Source organism: Dasypus novemcinctus, chromosome 21 (genome assembly GCF_030445035.2).
Source record: "Dasypus novemcinctus isolate mDasNov1 chromosome 21, mDasNov1.1.hap2, whole genome shotgun sequence".
Taxonomy (NCBI): domain Eukaryota; kingdom Metazoa; phylum Chordata; class Mammalia; order Cingulata; family Dasypodidae; genus Dasypus; species Dasypus novemcinctus.
Genome location: NC_080693.1, coordinates 23,606,495 through 23,618,568, shown reverse-complemented (window position 1 = coordinate 23,618,568; position 12,074 = coordinate 23,606,495). Strand labels below are relative to the sequence as shown.

Below are 12,074 nucleotides of genomic sequence, written 5' to 3'. Positions count from 1 at the left end.
GTGCAGCAGTGAATGGCTTCAACACACAAGTCAGCCATGACAGGTTGGTTTGTAGGGTTTATCTATGGGTACAGATGGTCCTTAAATATTTTCCAGATGTGTTGACCTCATAAAACTGGCCCCTACCACAGGCTGTGAAAGAATTGCTCCAAGACTGTATTTTCCCCATCTCTCCATAAAGCAGCACCCTGGGTTCCCTGGTTGGGTGACCCGTGAAGTTTTGAAATGGAGCCTTGATGCCCATCTGCAGGTTGGGTTCCAGTCCTAAGCCAGGAATAGAAAACAAAAGTGGGGCAGTTTAGCAGAGGAGCATTTTTTTATGGTTCTCAGATACCAGTTGAATTTTGTACTATACAGTGGAGGGGAGGAAAATGGTGATTGTTTTCAAGCAAATTCACCGACAGCCTAGTCTTCTAAGAACTGAAATATGCTTTCCTTCCCCAGGGAAATGGATTCCTGAGCTGGGAGATCTAAGTAGGAATAAGCACAAAGGATAGAGCAAATTCTTCCCAGTACAAACTGAATCTGTATCTCTTCTAAAGGCAACACCCAGAAAGTGGACTTGGCCCAGTGGATAGGGTGTCCGCCTACCACATGGGAGGTCCACGGTTCAAACCCTGGACCTCCTTGACCCGTGTGGAGCTGGCCCACGTGCAGCACTGATGCGTACAAGGAGTGCCCTGTCATGTAGGGGTGTCCCCTGTGTAGGGGAGCCCCACACGCAAGAAGTGCGCCCTGTAAGGAGAGCCGCCCAGCATGAAAGAAGTTCAGCCTGCCCAAGAATGGTGTCGCACACACGGAGAGTTGACACAGCAAGATGACGCAAAAAAAAGAAACACAGATTCCTGTGCCGCTGACAACAACAAAAGCGGACAAAAAGAACACACAGCAAATGGACACAAAAGTACAGACAACTGGGGCGGGGGGGGGGGGAAGGGGAGAGAAATAAAATAAATATTTAAAAATAAATAAATAAATAAATAAAGGCAACACCCAAATCCCAGCCACTCCCACTGGAGACCAAACTACTTCCCACGGAGACTGACAATGCTTTTTCTGGAACAGTCACCGAGAGGGCAGTGGTGGCCACCCACCTTCTCCCAGCAGCGTGTCCACAAGCTCAGACACCTAAGAGCAGCCCCTAGGTGCATGGGTGTGGGGTGCGGGAGGGGCCAGAGTCAGCAACAACAAAGCAAATAGGTGTGGCTTCTGGGGCCGGGTCAGCATGGTGGCAGGACCAGCCAGGGCCCACCGAAGGGCCCAGAGGGCACCGTGTCTGCCATCAGTTTTTCTCTGGGCAGTTTCTGTTTAGGACAGCATCAGGGGGAAATTCCAGCATGCCCTGAAGGCTTGCCGCTGAGCAGCATCCTTGCCAAGCAGCTCATCCACCATGTGGTGCTGGGCACTCTGAGCTGCTCTCCTCTTCCTCTGCGGGATGGGAACCTTTCCGCGGCTGAACCATTCCAGGGGGCAGCCCACAGCCCCAACCACAAGGGCCACAGGAAATGTGACAGAGAGAGTAAAGGTCTGCACCACGGTCCACGGCACAGGCCACGTGGTCGTCACTAATTAGTTGGGACCCTGCTCTCCGCATGCCTGCCGGGTGCACCAGCAGGGCCTTTCTGCATCTGGGCGCATCTTGACTTTACACCCTGTTCTCCATCACATTGCTCTGCTGACCAAGCCTTTCACCCTTTGAGCCTCAGCGCTAGGAGCTCACCCATCTCTCCCTTCCCAGGGCTTAAACTTCTGCTTTGCTCTAGGTCCCTGCAAGATTACAGCCCTGCCTTACTTTCAGATTCCAGGCTGTTCCCAAACCCTGCTCCCTGTAACTTGCTGCTGAAGCTGCTGGTCAACTGCCAGGATGAATCTCTACCCACTGCAGAGCCCGAGACTGCCCGGCAGAGTCCCCGCTCTGCCTTTGAGGATCTCTCTCTGCCTACAGCCCCCTTTCAGACCTTCCTGGCGTACAGTGCCTGCCTTCCCTCTTCCCTGAAGCTGGTGTCTTCATTCTCCCTTGATCCTTCTTCTCCCACCCTGAGTCTCTGGTTCTGGATCTCTACTCCTCACCCCTCTGGGTTGAGCCTGGCCTGTTATTGATCAAGCCCTATGTTCAGTACCAGCTTTCTCCTTGATACATTCTGGGCACACGGATGGGGGCACAGTAGATATCATCAGTGTATTTTTTTTCCCAAAAGGCACTGAGCAGGGAAGTGGCTGTGGCTCAATCAGTCGGGCTCCCGTCTACCATATGGGAGGCCCTGGGTTCACGTCCCGGGGCCTCCTTGTGAAGGGAGGCTGGCCTGCATGCTGCGGAGAGCTGCCAGCCTGCAAGTGCCGCGGAGAGCTGCCCGGCCCACAAGTGCCGTGGAGAGCTGACTCAGCAAGGTGATGCAATGAAAAGGGAAATGAGCAAAAATGCAGAAGAAAGCACAGCAAATGGACACAGAAAAGCAATCCACAAAGGGGGGGGGGGGCGAGGAGATAAATAAAATAAAAATAAAAAAATACAGACATAGAAGAACGCACAGCAAATGGACACAGAAAGCAGACAGCAAGCAAAAAGCCACAAGTGGGGGGATAAAAATAAAATAAAAGGCATCGAGCATCCACTCCAAAATTGAAAATAATTTCTTTTTCAGTACTGCCTGTATTCAAAGCACTCTGTACATCATCCATGGATGTAAAGATTGACAGTCCCTGACCCTTAAGAAGCCTGAAACAAGCTTAAAAACTAACTATAAACAATGAGTAGAACTACCAGCAAGCCGTCTCAGGAGATATTCTGTAGCTGGAATTAGAAGCTCCACTTCCCAAAAACGGGGGAGGAAGAGATGGGTGGCCACCGATTTCAGCTCCTGGATTAGTAACTTCGACTGGTTAAAGCGTAACTCTAAGAACAGCTCAAGTTTGAACCTGTCCAAGTTGGAAAGAGGCCTGCAGCCGCCATTTTGACTCTGGCTCCGGCGTGAGGGGAAGCTGGGCTGACTGAAAACCACTGTGCTGGTAGGGACCGGCTCCTTTCCTCCAAGATCGGACTGCAGCTCTAGCCTAGGCTTCAGCCCCACCTCTGGCAGGGAGGAAGTTGGTGGGACCTGCACCAGCCTCTCCAGGTAACCGCCAGCACAGACTGAATAGTCAGACTCCTGGGGCTGCATGCCCACACCCTGATGAGATACTCCTATCTTATTGGAGCTGTGTTTCCTCAGCCTGTCCAGGCACCCGCAGGCACTTTAAGCCTAGACAAACTGTTTGTTGAGTGCCTTCAATTCCATCTCCACCCCTTCAGCCACAAAGAGGGAGGGGACCAGGGTTTCTTCAACCTATCTGGGAAACTGCAGGTGCTTTCAGCCCATACAGACTAAATACTAGGACACCTGTAACTCAATCCCTGCCCCCAACTAAAGAAGAAGGGGAGCTGTGTTTCCTCAGCCTTTCTGGGCAACAACAGGCACTTTGGGCCTATGTGGCCTCAACTGGTAGGTACCTGTGGATCCACCCCCTATCCCCCAATAGGGTAGAAGGGGGCTAGTGTTTCCTAAGCCTCTCTGGGCAACAGCAAGCACTTTCAGCCTACAAGGACTGAACTGTTAAGCATTGGTGATTCTGTTCCCACCTCCTAAAGGGCAGAAAGGACAGTACTCCCTCATCCTCTCAGGGCACCTGCAGGTGCATTTGGCCCACATGAATTAGATTGTTGGGTAGTCCAAAGGGTCCATCCCCACCCCTGGCAGGGAATGGGGGCTGGTTCTATATCAATCTACCTGGGCAACTGTGGCCATTTTGAACCCGCACAGCATAGACTGCTGCCCAAACCTGCAGCTCCATCTCTGCCTCAGGCAAGGTAGGAAGGGGGGTGAAGCTTCATCAGTCTCTCTGTGCAACTGCTGATGCTCTTGGCCTGCACAACTAATCATAGATGTTCAAACAAATCTCCTTAAGAAATTCACTGAGATGGCTAAAGAGATTAAGGATATTAAGAAGAATTGGATGAGGACATAGAAGAATTTGAAATCATACATAGAAAAATAGCAGATCTTATGGGGATGAAAGGTGCAATAAATGAAATTAAAAATACACTGGAGTCATAACAGCAGATTTTAGGAGGCAGAAGAAAAGACTGGCGAACTTAAAGAAATGGCCTCTCAAAGTGAACATACAAAAGAACAGATGGAGAAAAGAATGAAAAAAATTGAACAAGGTCTCAGGGAACTAAACAACAGCAAGATATGTGCAAACGTATGCATTACAGGTGTCCCAGAAGGAGAAAAGAAAGGAAAAGGGGCAGAAGGAATATTTGAAGAAATAATGGTAGAAAATTTCCCAACCCTATTGAAGGACATGGGTATCCATGTCCAAGAAACATGAAGTACTCCCATTCAAATAAATTCCAACAGACCAACTCCAAGACACATCTAATCAGAATGTCAAATGCCAAAGACAAAGAGAGAATGCTGAGAGCAGCAAGAGAAAAGCAATGCATAATATAAAAGGGATACCCAATAAGATTAAGTGCCAATTTCTCATCAGAAACAAAGGTGGCAAGAAGGCAGTGGTATGATATGTTTAAGATACTGCAAGAGAAAGACTTCCAGCCAAGAATCTTATATCTGGCAAGACTGTCTTTCAAAAATGAGGGCGAGTTTAGAATATTCACAGATAAACAGACACTTAGAGAATTTATAACAAAGAGACCAGCTTTGCAGGAAATACTAAAGGGTGTACAGGGAAGACAGGACAAAGAGGCTTAGAAGAAGAGTCTAGAAATGAAGATTGTATCAGTAAAAGTAACTAAAAGTGTCAAAAGAGTGTCGAAAATAAAAAATGACAGATAAAATCCAAAAGTCAAAATGGGTGAAATAAGAACTGCCTTTACAGTAATAACACTGAATGTTAATCAAAAGACACACACTGGCAGACTGGATTTAAAAAAATGAGTGATCCATATTCTGCCTACAAGATACTCGCCTTAGGCCCAAAGATACCAATAGATTGAAAGTGAAAGGCTGGGAAAATAGATATTTCATGCATGCAGTAACAACAACAACAAAAAAGCTGGAGTAGCTATACTTATATCAGATGAAATAGACTTCAAAAGATATTAGTAATGAGCAATTTAAGGGGGAAGTCGGGAAAAATTCCATTTATAATAGTAACTAAAAGAATCAAATATTTAGGAATAAACTTAACCAAGGATATAAAGCACTTGTCTTCAGAAAACTACAATGCATTGTCAAAAGAAATTTTTAAAAGACCTAAATAATTGGAAGAACAAGTTCATGGATTGGAAGACTAAATATCACTAAGATGTCAATTCTACCCAAATTGATATACAGATTCAATGCAATCCCCCCAAAATTCTACCAGCATTTTTTAAACAAATGGAAAACACAACTGTCAAATTTATTTGGAAGGGTAAGGGGTCCCGAATAGCCAGAAACATTTTAAAATGGAAAAGTAAAGTTGGCGAACTCTCACTTCCAGACTTTAAATCATATTACCTAGCTACAGTGGTAAAATAGCATGATACTGGCATAAAGATAGACACATAGACCAATGGAATTAACTGAACTATTCAATGGAATAGTTCAGAAATAGACCCTCACCTCTATGATCAAGTGATTTTTGACTAGCCTCTCAAACCCACCCAGCTTAGGCAGAACAGTCATTCAAAAAATGGAGCTGGGAAAACTGGATATCCATAGCCAAAAGAAAGAAAGAAGATCTCTATTCTCACACCTTACACAAAAATTAACTCATAATAGATCAAAGACCTAAATAGAAAAGCAAGAACCATAAAGTCCCCACAAGAAAACGTAGGAAAACATCTTCAAGAGCTGGTGCCAAGTGGTGAATTCTTAAAGGAGATAAGAGGAAGACTGAGATGGACTACTGATGCTTAATGTATGTGGAAGTTTTAGTTAACTTTACTGTAAAAGTGTGAAGATGTATAGAGTTAGTGGTAACACATTATAGTGAATAGCAGCTGGTTTATGAATGGGAATGTGGCTGGAAGGGGTAGTCTGGGGATGTAAATGTCACTTGAAAGAAAGAGAATAATCTGGAGATGACTAGCACAGGGAACCCATAGGTGGATAAGAATTGTGGATGATGTTACAGATGCAAGGGTGTCCTTCTGTGAGCTAGAGCAGATGCATATGTCACTATTGCAGCATGATGGGAATGTGGAGAAGCATGGGAAAAATACAACTGGTATGACCTATGGACTGTGGTTAACAGCAATACTGTAATATTCATCCATCTATGCCAAGGATGTACTGTGTTGATAATGGGGAGGTATGGAAAAAGTGTGCCAAATGTACACTATGGACCAGGGTTAGTGGTGATAGTCTGATGATATTATCTCATAATGTGTAACAAATGTTCCACCACTGTGTATTGTGTTGATGGAGGGGTGTTGTATGGGAATTCTGCACATCTGCGTGATTGTTTTTTAAGTTTACAATTCTGTCATAAAAAATATATTTAAAAAATAATAAGAGGGTGGGTTGGGGGAAAATACACCAAATGTAAAGTATGAACTATAGTTAGTATTATAGTAAGATTTTGATGATATTCTTTCATAATTGGTAACAAATGTCTCACAACAGTGCAAGGTATTGGTGGTGGATTGATGTATGGGACCTCTGTGTGATGTTATGCATGTTTGTCTTGTAAGTTCACAACTTTTACTACACACTTATTGTTTATGTATGAATGATATACTTCAATAAAAAATTTTTTTAATCACAAAAGATTCAAAGCAAAGAATACTACATGATGTAAGAGAGGTTCAGAGTACCATGGGGTTTAAAGGATGAAGAGTACATACCCAACAGGGAAAGCACAGGAAAAGATTCCTGAAAGAAGCAATTGTGGTGATACTGATGAATGTGGGCCATACTTTCTGATGAAGGGAAAGTATATATTTTAAATCCTGTGTGAAATAGTGAGTAAATCCGGCCTCTTGTCAGTAAGCTTTTTCCAACCAGCTGGTTTTTGTGTCAAACATTCTACTATATCATCCAACGTTGTGCAGAGAAAAAATGTCTTTAAGAGTCACCATTCAACCTTTTAGGAAATCTCAAACACTTCTCATTTATCATCCTCTCCCCATCCAGGTTCTTTCTTTTCAATAGGTTAATTAACCATATTTCTTATATTCATTGTGTTTTAAAAGTATGTATACTATTAATATCTGTGTGATAAATGGCATGATTCCTCTGACTGTCATTAAAACAAAGAGGTGTACCAGAAACGAGGTGGGGGTACTTCACTTAATAACTGCACTTAATAATGCTAATAACTATACCATTTATCGAGCACCACATGGACTCAAAACAGTACCCTCTAAAGATTTTAAGAGTGAAAAGCAAGTCATTTCAAAAACTTTCATTAGGAACCATTATGATCACAATTTCACATTCTAAGATGTTATTTCAGTAATACTTGCAAAATAATTGCAGAGGAGGATTTAGTTCTTCCTTCTAGTTAAGTGATAATAAACTGTATAGCTTCACCTACTCTGCTAAGCACAGAGAATGCCAAGATATTCTATTAATGTTGTCCTACTCAGTTCAGATCCTCAGGGCTTACTGGAGTTAGAATTCAGCCCAGACAAAAAGAAGCTCAGTATAAACATCTAAAGGCCTAGACTTGTATAGATGAAGCCTTCTTGTCTGCTCGTCTGCCTCTCTCCCTCCCTCCCTTCTTTCCTCCCCCATTCTCCCCCACTCACTCACAAACACGCGCGCGCACGCACGCTCGCGGCTGAAATATGACTTCAAGGTCACAACCTTTATCCTGTAATAATTATTCTCTCTTCTCAAGTAAGAGCAGTCAACAACTAAAAGGTACCATGTTAACTAGAACCCAATTTGTCTTTTAATTTGATATAGTGCCAAAGCAGACTGAAAATCCTGAATTTCTACATTCTAAAAGATTTCCTCTTTTAATAAAGAACTGGAGTGGAAAATGTATTATCTGAAGACTGTCTGAAAATTTGAACTGAGAAAACAAAATAATTCAATATAAGTTATGTGTAGGTATATTTATTAGCTAAGAAGTAGAACGCCTGAAATCCATATTTTCCACTAATTACCTTGTAATTTCTGTGATTTTCACCACTACTGTCGGCTTCTTAAGGTTCACATTTCTTATTTTCTCTTTACTACAGGAGTAAAGATAGGAGATTTTCTATATCCTAAGTATAGGATAGGAGATTTTTTCTTCTACAGGTTTATTCGCCAACTTTTAAGAAGAATGAATTTCAAAAGTTTATTAGTGATTTGGATGTTTGTAACTCACAAATGCCAAAAGTGTTAAAAACATAAAATTACCATACAAAATAACAATTCCTCCTAGGTATATACCCCAAAAAAACTGAAAGCAGGAGCTCAAATAGTTGCTTGTACACTAAATGTTCATAGCATTATTCACAAGAGCCAAAAACTGGAAACAACCCAAGTGTCCACCAACAGATGAATGGATAAACAAAATAAAATAGAATACTATTCACTAGAATAATATAATATAATGTAATAAATTAATATATACTATATTATTCATTGGAACAATATATTACAATACAGCAGAATAATATATTATTATTACTGAATATTATTGTTCCATGATATTTTGGATGTTATTATTCAAAAGGGAATGAAGTTCTAATACATGCTATAGCATGGATGAACCTTAAAAACATGCTGAGTGAAATAACCAGACACAAAAGGACAAATACTCCATGATTCTACTTACATAGAATATACAGAATAAGCAAACTCATGGAAACAGAAAGTAGATGAGAGGTTACCTGGGTTCGGGGCAATGGGGAATGAGAAGTTATTGCTCAAAGTGAATAGCATTTCTGTTTTAGGTGATGAAACAGTTTTGGTAATACATGATGGTGATGGGGGCACAGGGTTGTGAATGTAATTAATACTACTGAATTGTACACTTGAAAATGGTTAAAATGACATGTTTATGTTTTATATATGTACCACAATAAAATAATTTTTAAAAAAGAATAGAGAAAGACATGGTTGGAGGGAACCTGAATCCCTGAATTATCACTTGGAGGAGAGTTGCCCCTTATGGAGGAACATCCATTTGGGGTTTACATGAATCAGAAATAAAACTTTTGTCATTTTTATGTCTTTACAAAAAATATATAGTATTTCTTAAGACTGGCAAAATAAAATCCATATTCTAAGTAGTATATTTATAGTCGATTGAATGATATATAAACATGGTTATAATATTTTGTATGGAATGAATACTGAGAAAGTTCTTTAATAATTTATATTGAAAATAAATTTAGATCTGATTTTAAAAAATACATATATATATAAAAGAATGCCAGAATACATTCTCCAATAGCCATAATATATACATGTGGCAGACCGCTCCCTGGGTGGCCCCGAAGGCCTACTTAAAACCTAACCTGAGGGAAGCGGATTTGGCTCAACGGATAGAGCATCCGCCTACCACATGGGAGGCCCAGGGTTCAAATCCAGGACCTCCTGACCCGTGTGGTGAGCTGGCCCACGCGCAATGTTGATGTGTGCAAGGATTGCTGTGCCACGCAGGGGTGTCCCCGAGTAGGGGAGCCCCACATGCAAGGAGCATGCCCCTCAAGGAGAGCCACCCCACACGAAAAAGTACAGCCTGCCCAGGAGTGGTGCCACACACGTGGAGAGCTGACATAGCAAGATGACGCAACAAAAAGAGACACGGATTCCCAGTGCCACTGACAAGAATATAAGCGGATACAGGAACACACAGTGAATGGACACAGAGAACAGACAACTGGGGGGGGGGGGTGGGAATAAATAAAAAATAAATCTTAAAAAAAAAAAAACCCTAATGAGAGCAACAGCATTAATTCAGCCCTGCCTGAGCACCAGGCACAAAAGTCAGAATCTGAGCCCACCGTGAGAAACCAAGGACACATCTGCCCCTGAGGGCAGCAGTAGCTATCACCTTGACATCCTAAGACTTGTCTCCTGAAGGAGGAGGCCAAAGACCGCGTGGGTATTTCTGCTCTAGAAGATGATATGTGTGTTCCTGAAAGACCTCTCATCCTGGAAAATCATACCCTAAAAGTAAGGGTGGAAAACAGGGTTAGGGGTGGGCCCCTCAAAACCACATAACTTGTAACTGGTGCATTAACCAGAGATAATGGTGGCAGCAGTGACATTCTGAGCCAGTGGCTGCTAAGGTGGATGCAGGAGGGAGGACCCCTGCCCGGAGCCCCAGTGATGTCCTCTCTGGGGAGGGGGAATGGGTGCAGGTACTCCATTTTAATCTTCTTAAAATAGACTTGAAAGAGTGACTGGTGTCTGAAAGGGCTCTTTCCCTACCTGCTGCTGCTGTAATTCTACTCCTGCTTATCCCTGCTCTCCTTGCCAAAGAAAACCTACCTCTAATCCCACCCAACCTCTAGGATCCACTGACACCATTCCCCTGCTTTTCACTCACACTAAATTGTATTCTAGATCCACATGAATATGAAACTGTACTCCTAGGATCCCTGACTTGTTGACTTTTCAGAGTTTGCCACCCACTTAGAGAAGGACCTTTCCTAGTTCTGCCTTTCCCAAAGATCCTGAATTAGGGAAGAATGGGCAGCCATCCTTCAGCAGGTAAATTCTCTCAGCATCCAAGCCAATTCAGGGAATTCTTTTGTATTCTCCTAAGTTCATAAAAGGACTATTAAGATGAAGAAATGATTTTTAATCTCTCTCAAAGTATATAAAGCCTGGGTGGATCAGTCTGATTTCTAGACCAGTGCTGCCCAGTAGAAATGTAATATGAGCCATTTATGCAATTTAAATTTTCTAGTAGCCACATTAAAACAGTAAAGAGAAACAAATATATTTCATCATATACTGTTTATCCCAACCTATCCAAAATATCATTTCAACTCAATCAATATAAAAAGTATTAACAAGACATTTAACATTGTTTTTCCTTTTTTCACACCCAGCCTTCAAAATTCAAGCTGCCTTTTGTACTGCCAGTTCATCTCAACTCAAACTGGCCACATTGCAGGTGCTCAGTGGCTACCCGTGGCTAGCAACCAGTGTATTCTTTGGCACAATTCTATTCAGAGGCTCTGTGGGCAGCAAGGTGTCATATTTCTAAAGATAATTTTAAAAATATGCAACCAAGTGAAGCTCACACAATGTTTCTCGAGCTCATAGTCTTACATCCCATGACCTTTGGACTTGGTCAGTTTCCCTGTAAAACACGTATTAATCCTTAATTACTCAGTACATTTAGTTCACCAGAAGAATCGTGCCCGAACTACCTAAGCATTTAAGACTTATTTCACTTATTTATTTCTCCCTACTCCCTCATTGCTTGTACTTGCTGTGTCTGTTCATCTTCCTTGTTTCTTTAGGAGGCACCAGGAACTGAACCCAGGACCTCTGATGTGGGAGGAAGGTGCCTAATCACTTGAGCCACCTGTTTCCTATTTTGTTGTGTCTCTCATTACGTTTTCCTTCTTGTGTCTCTTGTTGCTGTCTTGCTTGCCATCTTGCTCGTCTTCTTTAGGAGGCACGGGGAATCTCTGCTCCCTGTTTTGTTGTGTCTTTCGTTATGTTTTTCTTTTTTGTCTCTTGGTGCGTCAGCTTGCCGCGTCTTCCCATCACGCCAGCTCGCTGAGGCACTAGGAACTGAACCAGGGACCTCCCATGTGGTAGGCAGGAACTAAATTGCTTGAGCCACATCCAGTTCCCTACCTCAGCATTTTTTATTGGGTAAATAGTGAGTTTTTGAGCATTCCATCAGGTGGTAAGTCCCAAGGAAGGTAGAAAACAACTGTGATGCTGCAACTGGAGTAGAGTTCTAGAAGGTTGCCCTCCTCCTGTTTTACCAACTGAGAAATGTGATTGACTGGGGTAAAGTCCCCTTGCTTAAGATGAACAGGTTAGCAACAGCGACAACAATGCCAAGATCGAAGTCCAGGTGAAGGGCCAGCCATGCATGCTGCAGTCTCTCCAAATATGGGTCAAGGCTGTGTTTGTAGAAATTTCCAGAAACCTCCCTTCCATCTCCTTTCTGAA

At 42.6% G+C, this 12,074-nt stretch overlaps 1 protein-coding gene across 1 annotated transcript in view; it reads right to left on the bottom strand.

The window, feature by feature from the left end:
- STX8 (syntaxin 8) overlaps window positions 1-12,074 on the bottom strand; it is a 274,018-nt gene that overhangs the window by 142,654 nt on the left and 119,290 nt on the right. The window contains exon 7 of the mRNA XM_058283489.1: window positions 127-264. Coding sequence (XP_058139472.1) covers window positions 127-264 — 138 coding nt within the window. The remainder of the gene's footprint in view (window positions 1-126; window positions 265-12,074) is intronic.